Source organism: Cricetulus griseus, chromosome 2 (genome assembly GCF_003668045.3).
Source record: "Cricetulus griseus strain 17A/GY chromosome 2, alternate assembly CriGri-PICRH-1.0, whole genome shotgun sequence".
NCBI lineage: Eukaryota > Metazoa > Chordata > Mammalia > Rodentia > Cricetidae > Cricetulus > Cricetulus griseus.
The window spans coordinates 282026984-282052994 of NC_048595.1; the positions used below are offsets into that span (position 1 = coordinate 282026984).

Genomic DNA, 26011 nt, shown 5'->3' on the forward strand with positions numbered 1-26011 from the left:
GGCAGCTGTGCCATACACTCTGGCCTTCGTCCCTCACCCTTCTGGCTGCCTCTCTAACAGTCTCTCACTTCAGATGTAAAAAAGTGTCGTTTCTAGTGAATTTTCCCCTTAGCTATTGCAGCGGCACAGCTGTTATTAGAATTTGGACTCATAAGGGAAGGTGTTGGTGATACAGTTATGTACACTTGAATCCATAGAGGAGCCCGCCGTGTACGGTCTGCAAGTGCTGAGGAGTCATTCATTGTCTCCTCGGGTCCCTAGGGGGAGGGAGGGTCTTATTTAATGCAGACCACTGATGCTGCCTCTAGGGGCTTTTTGTCCATGATCTACACAGCTCGAGTAGGTGGGGGGTGGTGGTGGCTGGGCTGCCTGGAACCCCACACGTAGGGAACGCAGAGGGCAAAGGTCTGCTCCCAGGTCTTAAACAATCAACATAAGACCCTGCTCACCTAGATTCACAGCCAGGTTGGGTGTTGTCTGGGAAGCTGATCTGTGTAGGAAAATTGCCTAGCAGGAATTGACCCTTTCTCTGTCTTTCTGGGCCTGAACATGGTTTGTCGCGCCCCCTGGTGGCAAGAAGGAGCAACCATATGCAGTGTCTGACAGCTGGGCTGGACTTTAACCTTCATTTTTTTAGACCCCTCCCGCCCACCGCGTGTCGCTTGCGTTTACCCACTCTTTTCCACACTGATATCCACCCCCCAGACCCCTAAACAGTCATGAGTAAGGCCTTCAGGTCTGGAGAAGAGCAACAATAGAACCTTTTGTTTTGGGGTGGGGCAAGGCTGTTTGCTCAGAGGGGCAAAGCATGCTGTGATAAATAGGAAAAAGATGCAAAAGAAAAAAAAAATCTCTGGGTGCCTAACGAACCTTTCCTAGCAGAAAACCCAGCTTATGTATTACTTGTGTCTTTGTAGTGAAACAATCTTAAGATTAACGGAAAAAGAAATATTGGGCTGCCGCCTGAATTTTTTTATTTTTTTATTTTTTTGCTGCCTGAATTTTTAATAACGGCTTCTGTTTTATTTACATGCCATAGGCTTCACGTGGGAGAACGTTGGTGGTAGTTTGAGCCAAATGTTTAGTTCCTTTCTACCCCGAAAAAGGGGAAAGACCTAAGGCTCAGATATTTCTTTCTGCCTTTGGAAAAAGTTGTCTTGAGTAAATTCTGAATACAGTTTGCTTTGTAGCAACCCTTCGCAAAAAGCCTGGGAAACAGGACTGAGCCGAGCTGTGGATCTTCACACCGGCCGGTGTGTAGGGAACAGATGGAAACATAAAATAAATAACACAGGGCTTTAAAGGGGGAATGTCGTTTAACACCTTATCCGCCTTTAAAACAGCTGAAGGACACAGAACGCGGCGTTAAAAATCGGAGAATTTAATATTTTGTGCAGTTATTGCCTTTACATAATTTTTAAAGTTTTGTGGTGCAGGAGTCGGTGCCAGGGATGAAATCACCTCTTGGATCCAATACTGATTCTTGGGGTCTCCTTCACCCCGGAGACTTTAAAACGCCCCCCTTGGGTCTCTGTGGACCACGTAGAGACCAGCCCTGTAAAATGGGGCACGTGACTTCCCCTGGTGGTGCGGCCAAGTCAGGGCAGAGGTGTGGGCTGAGCGTGGGCGGAGTCGGGGGCGAGGGCGGGGTCTCCCTATAATTACCAGGCGAAGCGTCTTCAGTGCTCATTACTGCACCTCTGGGGCGCGAGAGGCTCCCTGATGCTCTGAGGGTGGTTGGGACTAGGTTCCTTCCGGTCACACCGACACCTTACTGGGTTAGTAGGGAGGAGACAGACGGAGGTTTCTGCCAGTTGCCGTAGGAGGGCGAAGACTGATATTAAATATGCTGGGGACCATTACCATCACAGGTAAGCAAGTCTTTATTCTCCCTTGGTGGGGAGAAAAGTACGTTTTGGCTGGAACTTCATTGGTTTTCAGTTCTCTCCCTGCACTTTTATCAGGAGAGCGTCCCGTAGTCCCGCAGGAACCAATGGACCCCACGTTTTATTTTTATCTAAACCCAAATCCTCCCGTAAGAGGTAATGGGAAGATGCATTGGTTAGGAGCTTTATCCTTTCCCTTTGGGGAAGCGGGAGGGAACCACAGCAGCCAGCCGAATTGAAAAAGTGTCAGATTCGTTGTGGATAACCTGTTCTAGTTAGTCTAAGTTTAAAAGGGCCTGTGTCCGAGAAATTCCAAGTGTTTGGGGTTTCCTGGTGCACTAGGTGAAGTTGTGTTTCAGACTAATGTTTTAGTTTAGTTCTGGCTTAAGTGGTTGGTATTTGTAAAGCCATAGTTCCTAAAGCTATAGCAAGGGATGACATTTAGATGTTAGTAAAAATAGTAATAAATAATTTCTTTTTTTTTTGGTGCTTGTTTTCTAGGAATCTAGTTGTGTGAGCAGTAGTGTAATGCCTGCTTTAGGGACCGCCTACACCAGGCTTTTAGAATGCATTTGCAAATCCACTAACTTGGTGTTTGATAGTCTTAGGCAGTTATGCTGTGTGTGGGCTTCTTAGTGGACAGTGTGTTTATGTTTTCTTTCCCTTTTGCCCTCTCAAAAAATTAAACTCCACTTGCTAAATTACATTTATAAAAACAGCTCTGATTTAAATGTTTGAGACTAACACTGCCAAATCTGTTGTCTTAAAGTGGGACATAAACTTTCTGTGGCTTCAGTATTTTCTCTGTGTAACTACTCCCCCACAAAGCTGTGTCTCCCTGTGGAATTTCAAATGAATTCGAAAGTTTGGCAAAGCTAAAAATATCTCTCACTTCCTATAGTTTAGCTTGTTTACGCCGAGGGCTTCTTCATAGTTTGCCGCCTCTGTAACTTTGCATGTCTTTCTGCCACTGGCCAGCATGAAAATTTGTAAAACTTAGAAATGAATAGATAAACAAAGCATATTCTGTCTTCCCAAGTCATTAGTTATTTTAAGATTTATTTTTAATGATGTGTAGATACCTGTATCAGTCTGTATGAATACATGTATGTAAGTGCGGGTGCCCTCTGAAGCCTGAGATATTGGATTCCCCTAAATAAAGCCTGTAGTTCCAGGCACTAGTTTAGATGCCTGGCTTGGGTGCTGAGATCTGAATTTCTGACTTCTGCAAGATCTGTACATCCCCTTAACTGCTAAGCCCTCTCTCTAGCCCCCAAGTCCTTAGTTTTTACATGAAGGAAACAATATAAGGAGGGGCCAGCAAGATCTCACTTTATTCTGTGATTTTTCATGTATAAGGTGTTGTTTTGTATATTTGATATTTTATTAGTTTGTCACATGCTCAGTTTCTTGTGGGAAGGAAGGAGTTCTGTAGGTAATCCCAGTGGGGTGATAGGCAGAATGTTTAGAGGGACTGTCTAATTCTTAAGGTGCTACTATCTAATAGTTGGCTCTATTGCTTTCTAGGTTACACTTCACAATGTGTGTATGGGCAGTGTTGCATGGTTTTGTGCTTTTTGCTAGTAATCAGAAACTGCACACGAGGCCAGGCATGATGGTGCATACATTTGGGTCCCAGCACTCTGGGGGCAGAGGCAAGCTGAACTCTTGTGGGTTCAGGACCAGTTTGGTCTCCACCAGAGAGTTCCAGGAAGGCTGGTGTGACATAAGATGACCCCATCTCGAAAGAAAGGAAGAAATAATAACAGAAAGAGAGCACATGTCCTCTAATAGCAAGGGGTTGCAGCTCGACTGGTAAAATGTTTTATGGCTTGCCTGAAACCTAGGGTTCGATCCCAAACACTGCAGAAGCTAGGCATGGTATCACAGACCTGCAATCTTACCACTGGGAAGGTGGAGACAGGAGGATCAGGGGTTCAAAGCCAGGCTGGGATACATGAGATGTTGTCTCACACACACACACACACACACACACACACACACACACACACACACACACACACACACACACACGATAAAAAAGAGAAGCAGAAACGTGAAGAGCAAGGAGACTTCTTCAAAGGGAATTTCAGTGTCTGTGTTGCTGTTTCTCTGTGAGGTAACTGATTAAGGAAGATGTGTTCTTGGTAATCTTTAGTTGGTCAGACTCTGGAAAAGCAGTGAAGGCTTTGAGCTGCTTGTTTAAATAAGAAGGAAAAGAGAGTTCCTGTAGCATTTGAGAAGGAGCCCGGTGCTTAAGTTTCTTAATCACACTAGCAGGGTTTATGGGTGTGTATGGAGACTACTTAGAAATGTCTTTTCATTTCTGAAATAGAAATTTTAAAGACCTATTTGTCACCTCTCTCCCAGTTCACAGACACCTGAGGTGTAGACAATACAACCTGACTTAGATCTGACGGATTGCTCACGGGACATGGTATCGCCCTTCCTGACTCCTATTAGCACTAACTAGGCATAGAAACTAGAAAATAATTGTTTGTGACACTATGGTGAAAGAAGGTCCCCTTCCCTAATTCACAGAGTGGTAGCACAACAGAAAGACTACCTGCAGCATTTTTTTTTAATTATTTCTGTACATGTGTGCTCTATCTGCATGTATATCTGATGCCAGAAGAAGCTTGTGTGTCACCATATGGTTGCTGGGAATTGAACTCAGGACCTCTGGAAAAGTAACCAGTGCTCTTAACCACTGTTTTCTCTCCAGCCCCCTCATTTTCTCTCTCTCTCTCTCTCTCTCTCTCTCTCTCTCTCTCTCTCTCTCTCTCTCTCTCTCTCTGTCTCTTTTTTCTTAAGACAGGGTCTCACTTAGGGTAAGCTGACTTCAAACTCCCTGGGTAACCCCAAGGATCACCTTACACACCTTACATTTCTAGTCCTCTTGTGACACTTTCCCATTGCTGGACTTACAGGCCAGTGCTACCACACCTAGTTTGTGCAGTGTTGGGAATGGCCATCATGGTTTCATGCATGCTAGGCAGGCACTCTACCAACTGTGCTAGCCCGAACTACCTTGTGTGTGTGTGTGTACACATGTAAGTGTCCATGTTTGTGTGCATGCCTGTACTGCTCTGTGTTATAGAAAGATGATCCTCCTTCTCAACTTCCTGCTTCCTCTGTTGACTTCCCAGGATGCAACAACTCGGGTCCTTAGGCTTGCTCGGCAAGTTCCTTTGCCTGTTAGCCATCTTACTCAAAATTTTGTTTTCTTAAGTAAAGATCTGTGTATGTCCCTGGCTGACCTAGAACTTGATATGTAGACCAGGCAGGCTGACCTTAAACTCACAGAGATGACCTGGTGCTGGGATTAAAGCCGTTTGCCACCACACCCCACCAGAGCTACCTTTTTTGTTTTGTTTTGTTTTGCTTTGCTTTTGCCTTTTCAAGACGGGATATCTCTGTGTAACAGCCCTAGCTGTCCTGGAAGTCGCTCTGTAGACCAGGCTGGCCTCGAACTCATAGACATCCTCCTGCCCCTGCCTCCCTGGTGCTGGGCTTAAAGGTGTGCACCACCACCACCTGGCCAGAGCTACTTTTTGAATGAAGAGGAAGTATCTTTCAGCACTGGAGAGAAGACTCAGCTGTTAAGAGCACAGGACCTGATAACTAACCCAGCACCCCTTCCCAGGCAGCACAGTTGACTTTAACCTCAGCTCCAGGGATCCGACATTCTTTTCTGGTCTCTGTGGGGCACCTGCACTCATGCACACACCCACACACCAACACCCACATTGCACGTAATTAAAAATAAGCCATTTTAAAAGGCATCTTTCCCGTTTTCCTTAATTCGAACATTTTTAAGTTAACTGATAGTATTTCCATTTGTTAAATTAGGCAGAGCCATTGGGAATCCAAGTGTGGTGGTTCACTCCTGTAATCTAACACTTGGGAGGCAGAGGCAGAAGGATCACCTTTCGAGACTAGCTGGGGCTAAAATGGAAAAGAGCCAGTAAGATTTTTTGATTAAAAAAAATTAAACCAGAGAAGCATTCACGAATATTGTGAACAGATTATATTGGATTTTTATGCAAATCATGTGGAGGCAGTATCCTGGGAATGAGCGGTGTAATGTGTTGGTTCTGATTTGGTGGGGGCAGTACAGTACAGGTGGCCTCTGCTGATGTTGACTCTGTGTTCTTGGTGCCTTGTGGATTTCATTGTTTATTCCTAACAGTTGTCCTGAAAACCCTGATTCCTGAGCTTCCTCTTGTCCTAAGAGGAAGTTTCTCAAGCCTGGCTACAGAGCATCTGATAAAGGGTCTCTTCTCCAGGCTTAGCTGATGGTATCTAAGGACATGCCCTTGCACCTTGGTGGCCAAAGCCACTCAGTAATGATGTCACCTGGATGGCCCGATGGTGGGTTTTGGATCTCTGAGTTAATCACAGTTAAACAGGTTCTTCTGCCTGGAGGTTTCTTGGCTGATGAGCTTTGGGGACAAGCAGAGTTGAGTTGGGCGTGTTTTGATATAAGGGGTGGGTTTAGAATGCAGAGAATTCCTGGAAGAATTCCAGGAGATCGTGAGGGAAAGTTAAACAGTTCCAGATGTCACACACAGTAAACTGTGCCTGGGGACAGAGAGCACTCGTTATTCTAAACCTGAAAATTGAATGTTGTAGTTTTTGTGGTGTTGCACCTTTTTCTTTTCTTCTCTTTTCTCTTCTTCCTTTCTTTTCTTTTTCTTTCTTTCTTTTTTTTTGGTTGTTGTTGCTTTAAAAGTGGTGTAACCAAAACTGAACAGCTACATTAAGATAAAAAAAAAATGAACATTTGTGAGGAACAGGAGGTTGCTTTTATTTTTTCTTTTAAGCTTTTTTAAAGTTGTGTGTGTGTGTGTGTGTGTGTGTGTGTGTGTGTGTGTGTGATACTTTTATATTTCAGTCTCCTATGTTCGGTTGTCTCTTGGCATCTGTGGGGAATTGGTTCCAAGATCTCCATACAAAATGTGTCCATTAGAAAAAATTTTTTAATTCAAACAACCTGTGCCATTGAACTTTAAACACCCCTGGAATGCTTATACCACTAAATATACTGTAAATAGTTGTTGCATTGCCATTCAGGAGTGATGATGAAGAAAGGAGGTTGGTACAAGCTCAGTTCAGAGGGAGTTTTTCTCCCAAAGTATCTTTTGCTCTAAGTCTGGTTGAATATCCATGCAACCTTTGTCCACCATGCACGTTAATGGGTTCAGAGGCCAGTTTCGGGGAGTACCAGTGAACATGTCCATTAGAGAGTATGATGATGCTTATATTATTGGCAGATGTGAAGGACTCAACTTTCTGCACAAGTAGCTCAAGAATCTAATTTGTCAAACTTGACAGGAGAGGGCCAGCTCCACAGGTCAGCTGTGACCTATACTTAATCCCTGGAACCCATGTAAAGGTGGAAGGAAGGAGCCCACTAAAGAGTTGTTCTCTGACCTCTACGTAAGCATTATGGCTCTCATACATCCATCCATACATAGCACACATGTGACTAGATTTTGAAGCCATGAATGAAGGGTAAACATTAATAGAGGGACTTGATGACTTCCCCATGAATATTATTTCTTACTTGAAGGGCAGAGACAGTTTTTATTTATTTGTTTGTTTTTGTAAGCTCACAGTTAAGGGCATACATTCCATCATGGTGGCAGCAGTTCCTTTCCATAGGGCTTTACCATTGAACTATCGTGTGTGTGTGTGTGTGTGTGTGTGTGTGTGTGTGTGTGTGTGTGTGTGTGTGTGTGTGTGAGAGAGAGAGAGAGGAGAGAGAGAGAGAGACAGAGAGAGAGAGAGACAGAGACAGACAGAGACAGAGACAAAGACAGAGAGGTAGAGATGCTGGGTGTTGGTGGCGCACGCCTTTAATCCCAGCACTCGGGAGGCAGAGGCAGAGGCAGAGGCAGGCGGATCTCTGTGAGTTTGAGGCCAGCCTGGTCTCCAGAGTGAGTTCCAGGCTAGGCTCCAAAGCTGCACAGAAAAACCCTGTCTTGAAAAACAAAACAAAACAAAAAAACAAACAAAACAAACAAACAAAAAAAAAAAAGAGGCAGAGACACAGGCATCCCACAGGCTGAGAACCACTGCATTAGGAGCTTGTTGGTTTAGCACTTTTCCCTACCATCCCCATATCTTTGGGCTTTTTTTTTTTTTTCTGTTCTTTTTTTTTTCTTTCTTTTTTTTTTTTTTTTTTTTTTTTTTTTTTTTTTTTTTGCTTTAAAGCATTTAACAGTTTCTCAAGCTGGACCTGGTGGTACATAACCTGTAATCACAGTCCTTGGGGAGGTGGAGGCAAGCATATCAGCAGTGCAAAGCTCCCCTCAGTTACTTAAGGAGTTGGGTATCTGAGATCCTGCCAGAAATAAGTTCCTGTTTGTTTACTAAGTATTGTCTGTGAATGCAACCTGTCAGGGGCTCCGGCAGCTCACAGGCAGTTGGGGATGATATCTGCTCTGGGGATCCTGCTTCCAGACAGGACTGGGGAAATGTGGGTAATTTGAATATTCCAAGAACAGGTAGGCCGGTGAAAGCTAAAAGAGTGAGGAATTGGGGGAAGGATGGGAGAAAAACATAGATGAACATGAGACCACAGCAGGCTCACATGGGTCCAAATTCGGGAAGGGACCTGTAGCTTTTACATGATATAGGGTAAGAGAGTAGAGAGTCGACTGCAGATGTAGGCTTTCCTTCACACCCTGGGGAGGTTTATGTTGGAAGTCAAGGTTCCTTCCTCTTCCCCCCCCCCCCCTTTCCTTCCTTTTTTTTTTTCCCAAGACAGGTTTCTCTGTAACAGCTCTGGCTATCCTTTATAGACCAGGCTGGTATCAAACTCACAGAGATCTTCCTGCCTCTGCCTCCTAAGTGCCGGGGCCTTTTCTTTCTTAAAGGCACAAGCAGAACCTGCAATTTTGCTGAGTTTGAAAGCACACCCAGACTGCTTGTGTGGGTTCTGCTCTGCAGGTCTTGCACCTTATAGTTCCCCAGCAGCCGGCTGGACAACACTGCCCTCTTCTGTTCAAACTCCGTCAGGGATTCCGATAATGACCCCAAAAGATAGGACCAACAAACTTCTGGGGGAGGTGCATAAAAATGAGTCATGCAACCATTATGGCACAGTTTGGCAGACCACTGAACAACTTACAAACAAACAAACAAACAAACCATAGTGATCATCTCTTCACATTGTCTTTATATGAATCCTCTTTTATAGATTCCCTATCAGTAATTACCTATCTACAGACATTTGGAATTCACAAAAATCAGCTAAGAACTTCAATGTGATAGCGCATGCCTGTAATTCTAGCACTTAGGAAACGGAGGCAGGGGCGTTACAAGTTCAAGCCCAGCTTCAGGTATATAGCTAGTTCATATCCACCTCAGGATATATGAGGTCCTTTAAAAAACACCCCTCCCAAAAAACAATAAGCACATTTGTTTTGGAAAAAGAAACAAGCACGTTTAAAGCCACCTGAGCTTTTAATGAGCATAACCAGCCAGCTTACTAATTAGCTAGCTGTGGACAATAGGTTTTCACTCAAAATGTAAAAATGCCAATCTGAGGGCTGGGCATCTGGCTCCCTGGGAAAGTAACTGGGTAGGGGAACGGGATGACTGTATCTAGTATAGCACTCTGTGTCTTTGGGGGAAGGGAAAGCCATATTTTTCATGTTATCCATCTGTAATGCCAGCACTCAGGAGCCTCAGGTATTAGAATCTCAAATTCAAGACTAAGTGTGTGAGACAGGAACTCACTCTGTAGACCAGGCTGGCCTAGAACTCTCAGAAATTCACCTTCCCTCTGCCTCCCAAATTCTGGGATGCAAGGCATGCCCCACCAGCACCTGGCAATTTACATTTTGCATGCATGCATGTGAATGTCAACTTTGTGGGAACTGGTTGTCTCCTTCTACCATGTGGCTCCCTATGATAAAATCCAGGTCATCACAGAATTGGTGACAGACACCGTTACTCACCGAACTATCTCACTGGCCCTTCGGGACAATGTTTGTTCCTGGACAATTTCTTCCATGTATAGAATGTACTAGTGATGCCCCACACCATTACACTCACACATCTCTTCTTACAGCCCTTTCACTCAGTGTCCATCAAACTCCCTCTCTTATCTCTACCAGTGCCCTTTTCATGTTCATGACTTGGTTTTGTTTGGTGAGCCATTCCATTTAACCTGGGTCATCTGTGTTGTGTGAACACTGGATTGGAAGTACCCACTGGTCACCAGTGGAAGTCTCTAAAGGCAATGACTCATCCTCTCCCTGACTCTATATTCTAGCAAGCCATTTAGCCGAATATTTTAACTGTGAAAGCTAGTCCTGCCCCTTTCCCCCAGCCCTTCCTCCACCCATGCCTGACTGTTCTTATGCAAATCCAGTACAGCTGCTTGACTTTGTGATTGTAATGGCTGCATCTTGCTCAGAAGATGGCATTTTGCAGCCCTAATCTAGACCTTTTTCTTTTCCTTTTTTTTTGGGGGGGGGGGTGACTTTATTTTATGCTGTGTCTCCCTTTGGTTCAATTTAGGTATTGAACTCTTAGCCAGAATGCATCAGGGATGATGATGAATACTTTTTTCAGGATACTGTGCACCATGCCATTTGTCCCTAATAAGCTTTTAAGTGGCCACCACTCCACCTCCCCCCACTTCCTCACTGTAGAATTGGTTGTTCCTCCAGGTTCCTCAACTGACACACACACATTCCAATTTAGCATCGTCAATACTTCCTGCCTTAGCCATTTCCCCCACTTTGTTCCAAAATGATGGCCAGATAGTCCTAGTGGATGGGGCATGTGTATTCTTTTGTTGGTTTTTACAAAGTACAACTGTTAAGCATGAATTGAACCCCACTTTTCACACCGAAACAATCTTAGTTGCTGTCCAAATGTGAGAGGTGACACGTACCAGCACTTGTCTTGTGGTGTTTACAAGTTTAAAACATTATGATGACTTCCAGGGGAAGAGGGTATTCATGCTCTGCAAGTGTATAGAATCAAAAAGACATGGCTTCTCCCTTCTCACACTGTTAGACCCCCAGAAAACTCAGGTACCCGGGGTCCCAGGCCACAACTGCAGTCACCCCAATCACCAGGCAGATTCGAGAGCTTGCTGTAAACTGCACGAGGCTTTATTGTAATTTAACGAGCTAACCCCATGTTAGCTCGGGTCTTTCACCCATCCGCCATGGCGGATGGCTAGCAAAAGGTGGCTCCTAGGGCCTCCCAAGCGATCTTATAGGACAGCGTAAGGGGAGTGTCTAGGGGTATGCACAGGCTCATGATTGGTGTGCCTCCAGGCTTGGAGGGCTTGCCCTGTGTTGATTGGTCAACTAGTTGTTATGGCCCATAGGCCCTCCCAGGGTGGTTGCTATGCTCTCTACGTCATTGCTGTGTGCTTGTCCTTAAAGCACACTCAGAGTCATAAAGCATAGCGCCACCAGCTAACTTCTGATTGGTTCCTTGTCACCAGGCAGGCATCTGACTTTCTAGTGACTAACTTCTGATGGGTTCCTTGTCAGGAGACAGGCATCTGACCTCTAAGTGACCAAGGCAAGTTTATGGCAAGCACGTGTTCGGTTGTTATGGCTGCTGAAAGGGGAGCAGGTCCCTTCAACACCAGTCTCAAGGTTCTACCAAGTCAGCCTTCAGTTTCCCCAAAGTGACACATACCTACTGTAAGACAGTGGCCAAAGGAGTTGGCCATTTACTCATTTGGATAGAAGGAAACCTCCAGCATGACCCATGCTGGATTTTTTTTTTAACTTTTATTTTATTATTATTATTTTTAATGTGTGAGTGCTCTGTCTGCATGTATGCCTGCATGCCAGAAGAGGGCATCAGATCTCATTATAAATGGTTGTGAGCTACCATGTGGATGTTGGAAATTGAACTCAGGACCTCTGGAAGAGCAGTCAGTGCTCTTAACTGCCGAGCCATCTCTCCAGCCTCCTTCTCTGATTTAAAAGAGCAATTTGGGTTCATAGAAAAGTTAGGCATGGATCCCTGTAGTCTCCACTGTTCAAATCCTTTCCCAAAGTGGCCCCTTCAATTTGGATGGATGATGCAGCCTCAGGAGTGTGTACTGTGTGGGGTTAATCCTGGTGGTGTCCATCCTATGGATTTTGACAAGTGGGGGCGTTGTATACTTTCAATATAATTAGTATCAGAAAGCACAGTATCCCTAACACTTCCATTAGTACCTATTCATTCTTCCTTCTCCAATCCCCTGTCAGGCCATGATCTTTTTACCCAACTACCTGCTGAATTCTAGACTGGTTAGTCCTAATTTTGATAAGTTATATGAGTGAATCTGAATCCAGTACCCAAGTATATATTTTTTTTTATGTGTGTGTGTATATGGACTGTAGCTTTCTACTCATCTTTGTGTGTGCCAAGGGTCATGATTGCAGTCTCACAGGGTAAAAATATGTTTAGCATTGTAGTAAACTGCCAAATTGTCGCCCCAAGTCATTATAGGGGCCTTTTCCCTAGGTTGCCATTTTTGAAGTTCTTGTGTCTTCTGAGGCAACTGGAGCCTCTGCCTTCAATCTCTGAGATGGGACTATAGGAAAGAACGTGGCCCAGGACTGTGAAAACACTGCAGTTATGAGATCTGGTGCCCTTTTCTGGTGTGCAGATATACATGGAAGCAGAATGTTGTATACATAATAATAAAATCTTTAAAAAACAAAACAAAGTGCTCACACCCAAGCCAAATCCACAAATCCACAGAGGTGTGTCCTGCGTGCCTGTGACCATTACTCTGAGCTTTAACTAGCTAATCATATGTAGGTGGTATACAGAAAAGGGACTGTCAAGAGAGCCCATCACCTACTCTTGTATTAGGGCAGCGAGTCAAAGCTCCCACACGTGATCCTAGAATCTTCTGGTGTTGGGGGGAGGGGCTTGCTTTGGTCACCTGGCAAACAGTGCCCCGCCTCTGTGACGTGTGTAGCCGTTCCCAAGGGTGCCCCTCTCCACCTGGGTGGCCGCCGACCGCCCCGCGGCCGGTTGGTGTCCCGCGATGGGGCAGCCGGGAGCCGCTGGCCGGGCCACTCAGGCCGCTGTACCCGGCCACCCGGCTACCCGCCACCCGGCTACCTGCCACCATGCCCTGGTGGAGTAACTTCTGCTGTAAGTAGCATGCCCCACCCCCCTGGGAAGTAAGTAGTGCAGCATGGATGGGAAAGGTGACCCCTCTGGCCGGTGGGTGTGGCTCGCAGCCCACCCTTTATCAGTCTTCCTGAGGGTCACAGCGCACTGCGCTTAGAGTGGACTCAGCCTTGGAGCGCGGGGCCAAGCCAAGCCTCCATGCTGCACATGCAAAATCCACCGCAATCTAACCTGGAAATGAGCATAATAGATCTTAACACAGGGACAGTACACGAGGCTACCCAAGAGCAGATCACTAGCCAGACAAAGGGTACAACCTTCAGTAACGTAGCTTGGAAAAGGGACAGAGTTGTCCAGCAGAGGAGAGATAGAAAATGATCCAGGAATGGAAAGGTCATTGTACTCCTTCCTTCCCAGTCAGGAGCCAGCAAACATGGAGCGTGAAGGGAGGTGGATGGGGTCTATTTGCGTGGGCTGCTACGTCACAGTGTGTCGGCGCGTGGCCTAGAAATAGCATCTAGGCATCACTGTGGGTTTCAAGCGCATGACGTGGGGGCAGGATGTAGGATGTGCAAATGCGCGTGTGCGCCACAGGGGTGCACGAGGACATTTCTGTATCCTGTTGGAACCTGATTTAACCGGTCTTGGGCCTAGTAGTTTTGAAGACTAAGCGCAAGGCCCCGGGCCACCATTTGTTCGATAGCTTGACTATACAGCAGAGGCCAAATTTTTGGAAGTAGAACCTCCCTGTAAGTTCTGTACAGATTGTACAGGGTTGAGGCAGGAGACAAGTGGAGGCCGGGACCCACAAAACCGTGAGTGTCCAACTTGATAGGCAAATGGGGAAAATGAATGCCATGCGGATGAGCATCTGGAAATTGTTCTGACAACAGTGACTAAGATTTTACCTACACGGACATTGTAGACTAGTAGGCCAGTTAAGACTTCAAGACTTCCCAAGATTTAAGAGTCCATAAAGCAGTTTCTATTGCTTAGCCATTTAGCTGTCAAGAAGCTGTCTGGTCCTGCTAGTTGGCTGCATACTGTTTGTTTTTGTGTCCTTTAGCTCAAGCATTCCAATGCAGAATTTATAAAGGGAAAAAGGATGGGGCCTGGAGAGATGGCTCAGGGATTAAAACACGTGTTCTTAGCCGGGCAGTGCACTTGAGAGGCAATGGTGCGGAACACTGCACTTTCCCATCTTTGTTCAAAAAAATCCCTGCATTTCATAATCCCAGAGAGGGCTTGTGACAGGATACTCAATTTTTTTCTTTCTTTCTTTTCGAGACAAGGTTTCTCTGTATTGCTTTGGAGGTTGTCCTGGAATTCGCTCTATAGACCAGGCTGGCCTTATACTCACAGAGATCCACCTGCCTCTGCCTCCCGAGTGCTGGGATTAAAGGCGTGAGCCACCAACGTCTGGCCAGGATATTGAATTTATACTTTTACTGGTTACTAGTAAAATTTATTAGAATTTGTCACTGATTGGATCACACACAGTCCACATTAACTCACCTTCAATAAATAAAAGGTCACATCTCTTCTTGCATTGGAATATTTTTGAACATTGGGCTAGAGAGCTTGCCTAGCCCAGGGCAGGGTTCAATCCTCCACACTGCATTAACAGGCTTAGTGGTGTCAGAAGTTAAAGGTTATTCTGAGGTCTCCAGCTGGAGGTCAGCCTGGGGTATATGCAACCTTGTCTCAGAATAAATCAAAGGAAAGAAAACATAGTTGATGGGAATGCTCCAAGCATCCATTGTTGGCTTTTAGTATGAACGGGTGGAAAACAAGCCAATTTCCTTATTTCAAATGCTTTAAAAAAAATGAAACGGTATACATAATATGTTTTAGATTACCTTTTTAGGTTAGCAGACAATAGCAGGTTTCATTGTGGCATTTCCATGCAGCCATGTTGTCAGCAACAAACATGGTTATGCAACTAACTGTGTGGAATGTTGACTAGTCCTGTGGGTCCATATACAAGAATGGTATATAGCTGGATCATGCTGATTTCCATACATGTGGATGCACAAATTAACATTCTTACCAGGAGCAAATTAAGGGTTGTTCTTCAATGCAGAAAAAAATTAGACACCGTGAGCAGTGTGATTGTGTCTGACTTCTCATTCCTCTTTGGATGTTTGCCTCAATGTTTAATATGATGGTCATTTTGCTTTATAAAAATCTTTTCAGTGACATTTCCCAATGAATATTTGTCTGATTGAGAAGCAGGGGAAGAATCTCTGGTTGCTGTGTTGTGAATCCTCCCAGTTACTGCAGTTATCCATCCTCCAAGCTTCATTACATCCCGTGGTCTTGCTTTTTACACCCGACGATTTTTTTAATGCTAATTTATAGGGGAAAAAAAACAAAAACAAAAACAGGAGCATCTAGCCTTTTCTCCCTCTACATCCACACTTTTCTCCCTCTTCTTCAGCTATTTGAAGTTTCTTGCATGCTTGATTTTCACCTTTTGTAACATTGTGCTCGAGAGGCCCTGGTTGTTTGACAATGTGTAATGTGGCTGACATGTGCCTTCTCAGTGCCTCCTGCAAGGATGTCAAGCCTGATCACTTGGTTATGGTGGCACCTGTTAGATTTCTCCATTTTACTGAATTATCACCTGTGTGTTGAGACTGAGAAACTTCATGCTTTCTGACAACTTTTCACCCAGTGATTTTAGCAATTTTGTTTATACTTGTTTGTTTCAAGACAGGGCTTCTCTTAGCCCTAGCTGTCCTGGAACTAGCTCTGTAAACCAGGCTGACCTCCAACTCACAGAGTTCCACCTGCCTCTGCCTCCCGAGTGCTGGGATTAAAGGTGTATGCCACCACCGCCCGGCCAGCCTGTTTTCTTATAGAACCCAGCACCACCTGCCCAGGGATGGCACCTCCCACAATGGGCTGGGTCCTCCCCCATCAATCACAAATTAAGAAAATGCCCTACAGCTGGGTTTTATGGAGGCATTTTCTTCTCTCAGAATGATGACAAGTGTCAAGGTGACCTAAAATTACCCGGCACAGTGATATACCCCCAAAATTAATTTTTTAGGTTTATTATTTTATGTGAGTGTTTTGCCTGCATGTATGTGTATGTATGTATATATGTATGTATGTATGTATGTATACCATATACCATGCCAGGAGCCTTTTGGAGCTGTAGTTGCAGATGGTTGTGAGTCATTATGTGGGTGCTGGGAACTGAACCTGTTCCTCTGTAACAGTGCTCTTAACCCCACTATCTTTCCAGCCCCACTACTACTAAAATTCTACAGAGACACATGAGCATGGTGGCACATGCTTATAATCCCAGCACTTGGAGGGTAATAGGAGAGAGGACAAAAGTTCAAGAACATTCTTGGCTACATAGTAAATTCAAGGCCAGCCTGGGCTAATTGAGGTCTGTCTACAAACTAAAGAGAATGACTTCATGGATCAAACTGGAAGTTTTATCTGTTTATCAACATTTTTTTTCCTCTGTAATGTATGCCTTGAGCCTGGTATATATAGAGTACCCACTAGAGAAGCATGGGGATCTGGTTCAGTTCCCAGAACCCACAGAAAATGCCAAGGCAGTAAAGCAGGAGGATTGCCAGGATTTGCTAGCCACCTTGTCTTGCCAAGTTGGTGGCCTCCAGGTTCAGTGAGAGACCACAGGATGGTTCAGCAGGCAACGGTGCTTTGTGCCACGAGTGATGAACAGAGTTAAACCATTGGAACTCACAGGGTAGGAACAGAGGACCATCGTCCACACATTGTCCTCTGACTTACAATGTGCTCTGTGGCAGGACCCTCCACACAAAGTAAATAAATAAAAAAATAAGTAAATAAAATGAGCTAATAAGGAAGACCTCAATATCATTCTACATGCAGACACACAGACGTGTACACACCTACACACATGACACTGAACCCACAAACATTGTCTTTTGGCTGTGTTTTGTTTGAAAACAGGGTCTCACTGTGTAGCCCCTAGCTGTCCTTGATCTCACTCTCTAGGCCAAGCTGGCCTTGAAATCAAAGGTATCTGCTGTTTCTGCCGCCCAAGTGCCAGGATTAAAGTCACACATCACCATGCCAAGCCTGATTTTTTTTTTTTTTAATTTTTAAAAATTTTATGTGCTTTGGTGTTTTGCCTCCGTGTATGTCTTGTGTGAGGGTGTCTGACCCACTGGAACTGGAGTTACAGACAATTGTGAGCTGTTTCTCCAGTCCCCCTCCCATTTTTTAAAAAATAGTACTCCTTGATCTTCATTTACTAGATTTTGTTTTTGTATCACTACTCATGTATTCAGGTGTTTCCTGTTTAAGATTTATTTATTTTTACTTCTATAAGTGTTTTTGCTTACATGCATACCTGTGTACCGTGTGTGTTCAGTGCCCACAGAGGCCAGAAGAGGGAGTTGGATCCAGCTAACATGTGGATGCTTGGAATAGAGCCAAGGTCCTCTACAAAAATTGCTAGTGTTTTTAACCACTGAGCTACCTCTCCAGCTCATGGAACTAATACCTTGGTAACCAAGGGAAGGTACAGAGCAAGTGTGAAGAACATTTGAAGTTTTGATGGTCCTTTGAAAGGAGTAGCCATTGCCCATTGATGACATAAATTTCTGTACCACCTGGTCCCGCAGTTGTTTGGACCCAAATAAACACACAGAAGCTTATATTATAAACTGTTTGGCTGATGGCTTAGGCTTCTTATAGGCTAGCTCTCCCTTAATTATTAACCCATTTCTATTAAACTATGTATCATCACAAAGATGTGGCTTACTGGTAATGCTCCGGCATGTTACTCCTTTGGTGACTATATGGCAGTCTCCCCCTCTGGAGACTGCTTCCCTGCCGTTCCTCTTTCCAGCATTCTTAGTCTGGTAGCCCCACCTATACTTTCTGCCTGGCTACTGGTCAATCAGCATTTATTCATCAACCAATAAGAGAAACATACAGAAGGACATCCCCCATCAGCCCATCTGTTAAACATTAATAAACACCTACATAGCCTATACCTTAGTATTAATGCAAGTATTTTGTTTGTTGGGCTAAATAATTTTTCCTTTCTTCTCTTTTGTCTTTATTAATAGTTGGACAGAGAGAGTCAGAAGATGTGAGAGAAAAAGACCGAGCTAAAGAAATGATTGCCAACTCTGCAGTTGTTGAAGACATCACAAAGGATGGGCAGGAAGAAGAAACACCTGAAATAATCCAACAGATCCCTGCTTCGGAAAGCAACGTAGAAGAAATGGCACAGCCCGGAGAGTCCCAGGCTAGTGATGTTGGCTTTAAGAAGGTATTTAAGTTTGTTGGCTTTAAATTCACCGTGAAAAAGGATAAAAATGAGAAATCTGATACTGTCCAGCTCCTCACGGTCAAAAAGGATGAAGGCGAAGGGGCAGAAGCTACAGTTGGCGCTGGTGACCACCAGGAGCCTGGCATGGAGACCGGAGAGTCCGCACCCAAAGAAAGTGAGCTGAAGCAATCCACAGAGAAACCGGAGGACACCCCAAAGCAAGCACAGTGCAGCACCGAAGAAATTCCCCTTCAGGCTGAATCTGGTCAGGTGGTTGGGGAAGAAGCCAAAAACGAAGGAGAAGAAAAACAAGAGAAAGAACCCACCAAAAACGCAGAATCTCCGACCAGTCCAGTCAGCGGCGAGACAACATCTTCCTTCAAGAAATTCTTTACTCATGGTTGGGCCGGCTGGCGCAAAAAGACCAGCTTCAAGAAGCCGAAAGAGGATGAGCTGGAGACTTCTGAGAAGAAAAAGGAGCAAGAGGCAGAAAAAGTCCATGAGGAAGATAATGACAAGACAGAATGTCCTTCTGGGCAAGCCCCAGCATCCGAGCAGCAGGAGCCCACAGGAGGCATAAATCAGGCCAGGTTGTCCGCAGATTATGAGAAGGTGGAGCTGCCCTTGGAAGATCAGGTCGGTGGCCTGGAGGGAGCATCAGAGGAGAAATGTGCTCCGTTGGCAACAGAAGTGTTTGATGAGAAAGTGGAAACCCACCAAGAAGTTGTTGCAGAAGTCCACATGAGCACCGTAGAGAAGATGGGGGGGGAGAAGGCCGAAGTAGATGTAAAAGAAACAGGAGAATCCTTGCCCCCTGAAAAACTGGCTGAGGCCAAGGAGGCCCCTCAGGAAGCCGAGCCTGCTGAGGAGCTGAAGAGCAAAGAAATGTGTGTCTCTGGAGGTGACCATTCACAGCTGACAGATCTAAGTCCCGATGAGAAGACATTGCCCAAACACCCCGAAGGCATTGTCAGTGAGGCAGAGATGCTGTCCTCCCAAGAGAGGATCAAGGTACAGGGAAGCCCTTTGAAGAAACTCTTCAGTAGCTCCGGCCTAAAGAAGCTCTCTGGGAAGAAGCAGAAGGGGAAACGTGGGGGTGGAGGAGATGAAGAGCCAGGAGAACACCAACAGGTTCAAACCGAGTCCCCAGAGAGCGCTGATGAACAGAAGGGGGAGAGCTCTGCCTCCTCCCCAGAAGAGCAGGAGGAGATCACATGTCTGGAGAAAGGGCTGTCAGAAGCACAGCAGGAAGGAGAAGCCGAGGAGGGAGCCACTTCCGACGGAGAGAAAAAAAGGGAAGGAACCACTCCTTGGGCATCTTTCAAAAAGATGGTGACACCCAAGAAACGGGTACGAAGACCTTCTGAGAGTGACAAGGAAGAAGAAGTGGACAAGGTCAAGAGTGCCACGTTGTCCTCCACAGAGAGTACAGTGTCAGAAATGCAAGAAGAAGTCAAAACCGTCGGAGATGAGCAAAAGTCCGAAGAACCGAAGCGCAAGGTGGATACCTCTGTGTCTTGGGAGGCACTGATTTGCGTGGGGTCATCCAAGAAAAGAGCGAGGAAGGCCTCATCATCAGATGACGAAGGAGGGCCGAGGACAGTGGGAGGGGATGGCCACAGAGTGGAAGAGGCCAGCAAAGACAAAGAAGCTGGAGCAGATGCTGTCCCCGGCAGCACCCAGGAACATGACCAAGCGCAAGGAAGTTCCTCGCCTGAGCCAGCTGGAAGCCCTTCTGAAGGGGAAGGTGTCTCCACCTGGGAGTCATTTAAAAGGTTAGTCACTCCGAGAAAAAAATCCAAGTCAAAGCTGGAGGAGAAAACGGAAGACTCCGGGACAGAGCAATTGGCTTCAGACGTTGAGCTGAGTAAAGAAGAATCTTGGGTTTCCATTAAGAAATTTATCCCTGGACGGCGGAAGAAAAGGCCGGATGGGAAGCAAGAACAAGCCACTGCTGAAGACATGGCGTCCACAGAAGTCAATGAAGATGACCCTGATGTCCCGGCTGTTGTGCCTCTGTCTGAGTATGATGCGGTAGAAAGGGAGAAGATGGACGCGCAGCAAGCTCAGGAGAGTGAGGAAGGGTCCCAGCTTCAGGGGGCCCTGTACGTGTCTGAGGAGCTTAGCAAGACACTGGTTCACACTGTCAGTGTGGCTGTCATTGATGGGACCAGGGCAGTCACCAGTGCCGAAGAGCGGTCTCCTTCTTGGATATCGGCTTCTGTGACAGAACCTCCTGAACAGGCCAAAGACGAAGCCATACCCTCCACTAAGGAGGTCACTGAAAGAGATGTCATTGCAAAAGAAACCCCTACGGCCACCCAGACCTTGCCAGAAGGCAAAGATGCCCATGACGACACAGTTATCAGCGAGGTGGAATTCGTCTCGGAAGCTGTGACAGCTGCAGAAACCACAGAGGCTCTCCATGCTGAAGAAGTCACTGAAGCATCGGGAGCAGAAGAGACCACAGACATGGTGTCAGCGGTTTCCCAACTAACCGACTCTCCAGACACCACAGAGGAAGCCACCCCGGTTCAGGAGGTAGAGGGTGGTGTGCCAGACAGAGAAGAGCAGGAGCGGCAGACACAAGCCATCCTCCAGGCAGTTGCAGAAAAGGTAAAAGGGGAGTCACAAGTGCCTGCCACCCAGACTGTACAGAGAGCGGGGCTGAAAGCACTGGAGAAAGTGGAGGAGGTTGAAGAGGATTCTGAAGCGCTGGCTGTGGAGAAAGAGCGAGATGTCGTTGTGCTGGAAGAGCCCGTGCAGGGAAGTGAAGCTGAGCATTCTGCATGGGGCTCTGAGATTGGACAGAGTACTCCAGATAGCCTCAAAGCAGTTCCCGAAGTCACAGCGGGTGTAGAGTTGAAGGAGCAAGTCACCACATGTCAGGCTATTGAGCCCCAGCAGCTGTTGGATCAAGTTGTAGCCCCCGAGTCATCCGAAACCCTGACAGACAGTGAGACAAACGGAAGCACTCCCCTAGCAGATTCAGACACTCCAGATGTGGCACAGCAAGATGAGGTCATTGAAAGCCAGGACAGTAAAGCCATTGCAACTGACAGGCAGTCACAGGTCACAGAGGCTGAAGCAGCTCTTGCTCAGAAGGAGGGACCTTCAGTGCCACCCAATTTTCCACCCCAGGAAGAATATGGGGAAAAACCGGGAAGAGATGTTCTAGAACCAGTGAAGCAAGAGCTTGCTATGGAAGCAGCACCTGTTCTGGCAAAGACCGAGGTGGGTCAAGAGGCTAGCCACTCTGATGGCGAAAGAGTCAAAGACGAACTCTGTGTGGAAGGACTGGAGGTGTCAGTACACACAGATGGCCCCGACAGTCGAGAAAAGATTGCTGAAGTGACACAAGATGGTGAGGAGATAACAGAGCCTGAATGTCAAGAAAAGGAGTGTGTGGAAGCGCAGAGCCTTAACCCGGAGGAGAGAGAGATGGGAACTGATGTTGAGAAGGAGAAAATGGAAACAAAACCAGAGCAAGCGAGTGAAGAACCTGAAAGGAGAGCGGCCTCTCCTGAGTGTGAAGAAGCCCACCCACAGCCTGTCCAGACCGTTGACGCGTCCATCTCAGAGAGGGGAGAGGAAATGAGCAGCCTTGAAGGAAGCTCCACTCTCCCAGACCAAGACGAGGCAGGTTGCATACAGGTTCAAGTTCAAAGCTTGGACCCACCAGTAACCCCAACAGCTGTATCCATGAGGGAGGTTGCAGAAACTGTCAAGACTTCAGAAACAGATGGAAGTCTGGAGTGTGTGGGTACACATTTAATACCAGCAGAGATGTCCTCTGAAAAGGGTGACCACTGGACTTCTCAGCATGGAGAGGACATTGTGCCCTCGGGACCAGAGAAGCAGGCAGAGTCTGTCCCAGTAATAGTATCACTGGCTCCTGAAAACACCCTACATTCTGACTTGCAGGGAGAGATAGGTGCATCCCAGAAACAGAGATCAGAGGACGAAGATGACCAGGAGAGTGCAGCAAGGGAGGGAGGCCTCAAGGTTGAAGCTGAGATCTTGGAGCTCCAGAGTGAGAGCACCAAGCTTGTCGAGAACATCATCCAGACAGCCGTGGACCAGTTCGCTCACATCGAAACAACCCCCACAATCTGTGCTCCTGATTCACAGACCCAGGTTCCGGTGATGCAGGCTGACAGCCAGGGAGCTCTACAGATGCTGGATGAAGAAGAAAGCTGCCATCAAGACTCCGCCCAAGATGAAGCAGTGACTGCTGCAGCCCAAGATGGGCTTGCCCTTTCTGATATTTCCGAAGGCAAGAGCAAGCCTTCAGAAAAGATCAATATGCTTGCAATTGAGAGTGTCAGTATCAAAGACCAGCAGTGTGAGCAGGTGATTGTCCCACTCGGGGCAGAGGGAGATGGAAATGGAGCAAAGCCTGTGCCAGGTGATGATTGTGCCAAATTAGAAAGTGTAGAGAAGCTGCCACCTGAATCCAAAAATCTAAAGGGGCATGCTGCTGATGGCCTCCAACACCAAAGCTCAGCCCAGGCAGAGGCAGATGCCTTGGGAAATCTAACCAAAGAGTCTCCAGATGCCAATGGACCAAAGCTAACAGAGGAGGGAGATGCCCGGGAAGTAGGGATTCAGGAAGGAAAAACGCACACCGAGTCAGTCAAAGAGATGAAGCCCCAGACAGAAGAGGACCTACGGGAGCCTGAGGGAGACCTGGCAGAATCCTAAGATGTTAGGTAGGTAAACTTCCTTCTGGGAGGTTGGTTCCCTGTCCCACATCCCACATTGATACAATTACATGGCAATAACTGATTGTATACAGAACCTTCAGTTGGAAATAATTATCAACTAGAGTAAGGATAGTAAGTAATCTATCAACGGTAGATTTTTTGGGTTTGTTTGTTTTAAATTTATTTTTATGCGCATTGATGTTTTGCCTGTGAGAGGGTGTCGGATCCTCTAGAACTGGGGTTATAGACAGTTGTGAGCTACCATGTGGGTGCTGGCAATTGAACCTGGGTCCTCTGAAAGCGTAGACGGTACTCTTAAGCACTGAGCCATCTCTCCATCCCCGCCCCCCCACCCCACCCCCTTTTTTTTTCATCAGAATCCCACCAAGTCTTACTGGTGTCATGAAAATAATGGCTTCCTTTTGCTCTTTTTTTTTTCCTTCTTTCTTTTCTTTGAGACAGGGTCTCACTATGTAGGCCTTACTGTCCCGGAACTCACCATGTTAACCAGGCTGGTGGCTTCTGTCCCTCTCCTTCCCATGCTGGGATTAAAGGTGTGTGCCACCATACCTAGATCAGCCAAAACTATTAACATTTTAGTTTAGGGCCTGGAGAGGTTAAGAGTGTGTACTGCCGGGAGCTGGAGGGATGGCTCAGCCATTAAAGGCTAGGCTCACAACCAAAAATATAAGAATGTATACTGCCCTTGTAGAGGAAAAGAGGTCAATTCCCAACACACATGTCAGGCAGCTCCCAACCACCTGCAATTCCATCTCTAATTCAGCCACCTTCTGGCCTCCTAATACCTCTGTGACCATATTCGTACTCACACAAAGACACATAAATCAAAATCCTCTTTTCAAAACTAGTTTATAGCTATTTGGGAGAAGCATGGACTCCAGCCCAGCCCAGTTCCCAGCAGCACTGATGAGCATTTTTTAGCTTGCAGTGCACCTGAGCCTGGGAGGAGGTGTCTCTGCTGATTAACCTTATAGCAGTGGGACACAATATGGACCATGCTATCTTTTGTTTTAGCCCAGGGTGGCCTTGAGCTTGCTATGTAGCTAACGATGGCACAGATGACCTTCAATTTCTGATCTTGCACTTCTCTAGTGCCAAGTGTCCCACCATACCTGACTTTTCTTATGTTTGTTTGTTTCTTTCTTCCTTTTTTTTTTTTTCCTTTGCTTTTTTAAGACAGGGTTTCACTGTAGCTTTGGAAGTTGTCCTGGAACTCACTCTGTAGACCAGGTTGGCCTTGAACTCACAGAGATATGCCTGTCTCTGCCTCCCCAGTGCTGGAATCACAAGGTGTGCGCAACCATGCCCAGCTTTCCTATTTGTTTTTTAGAGACTGTGTAGCCCAGGCTGGACTTGAACTCCAGGTAATCCTCCTGCCTTCAGTCTCCTGTCAGTAGATTACAGGCATGAGCCACCACCACATCTGGCTCTGGTAAGATGCATTTCTGTTGGTGTTGAGGTTGGAATCCAGGGCACATTCTAAGTCAGTATTCCTTGGCTATAATGCCATCGTGTGTGTGTTAACAGTATGGAGATACACTGTGCCATCTTTCTAGCCCTTAAAAATGTTTGATGGTTGCGTGGGTTGGTGCCTACATAATGTGGGTGGGATAGGGTGCCTATGCTATGGCGCGCGTGTGTGTGTGTGTGTGTGTGTGTGTGTGTGTGTGTGTGTGTGTGTGTGTGTCAGAGGACACCTTCTGAGGGTTGAACTCAGGTCTCCACACTGTTCTAGCAAACACCTTTAGCTACTGAGCTGTCTAGCCAACCTCTTTTTCTTTTTTTCCAAGACAGGGTTTCTCTGTGTAGCTTTGGAGCCTGTCGTAGAATTCACTTTGTAGACCAGGCTGGCCTCGAACTCACAGAGATCCACCTGCCTCTGCCTCCAGAGTGCTGGGATTAAAGGTGTGTACCACCCCATTCCCATAGCTCTTGTGCTGTGTTGTGTCGTCAACAAATTGAGGCAGGAAAAGAGGTCTTTATTTCTCTCTCCTTTCTTACTCCTACAGTTACTCATATCTGCAAGGCCAGAATGTGAAGGCAAGCCACGGAAAAAAATGCTGCTGTTGAGACCAAGATTGCTGAGTCCTTGAGATTCAGAGTGGGCTGTCCGCTGACTTCAACCTTGGAGAGCACCCCTGACAATCCTGAGGCTTCACCGGGAGCTAGAGCCAGCTAACATTTCCTTGTTTAAAGACTGCCTTTGATTTTTCCCTTGATTCCATGTATTTCTGATTGAAGGTCCCTACATTCAACCTGGAATCAATGTTGGCAATACCTAGTTCTACTTCTCAAACTGGAGCATCCTCCTCTATATATTTATATGTATGTTTTCTGTAGTCCTCCTCATGTACCTATTGTATATTTTTTTTCCTAATGTTTAAGCACATGCCTTTTGTATTACACAATATATGACGGGTGTGCAGCTGTAGTGAAGCCTTGAGAAGCTCTGAGCCTCAACTATAATCTGTGGCAAATAGAGAAATAACATTCCTGAGAGGAAGGTACAAGTCATTTTAAAGGTCACTGAGCTTGGGTTTATGGGTTAGTAGTCCTCTGAAAGTGGTCGTTTTCCTACGCATAGGGAGCTCAGAAATAAAACACCATTTGGAAACATCTAGAATGTCCCAATATTACTGTGATGTGTTTCTTTCTAATCCAGTTCAGGTTGGAAAGCAGTCTCCTTAGTGGCAGATTAAGTCCCTTCTCTTAATGACGTGGACAGATGAGTGTGCCTAAGGCCGTGATAGGTTTTCCATCTCATGCAGAAGGAAATCTGTTGTACTTTTTTGATTGTACTCTTATATCCTGGATTGAATTCGTAAGCAGAACCAAGTGAGTCCCATTCTTTATAAAATGGTATTTTGATAGATACTGGAGTGTGTCTGTGATATCTGTGCCCCTTTTAAGAACAATGTTGCATTATGTTCATTTGAACAAATTGTGGTTTGACAACTGATTTAAATAAAATATTTGCTTCACTTAGA

The 26011-nt window shown here is 46.0% G+C and overlaps 1 protein-coding gene across 2 annotated transcripts; it reads left to right on the plus strand.

The window, feature by feature from the left end:
• Positions 1-1674: 1674 nt before the first annotated feature.
• On the plus strand, positions 1675-26011 carry Akap12 (A-kinase anchoring protein 12). 2 transcript variants are annotated; one of them, XM_035440405.1, is made up of 3 exons: positions 1675-1871; positions 18092-23009; positions 24914-26011. In XM_035440405.1, exons 1-2 carry the CDS (start codon positions 1847-1849, stop codon positions 22999-23001), a joined length of 4935 nt encoding a protein of 1644 aa, XP_035296296.1. In that variant the 5' UTR covers positions 1675-1846; the 3' UTR covers positions 23002-23009; positions 24914-26011. The 2 variants fall into 2 exon arrangements, with proteins under 2 accessions (XP_035296296.1, XP_035296295.1); XM_035440404.1 differs by lacking the exon at positions 24914-26011 and adding an exon at positions 24819-24836.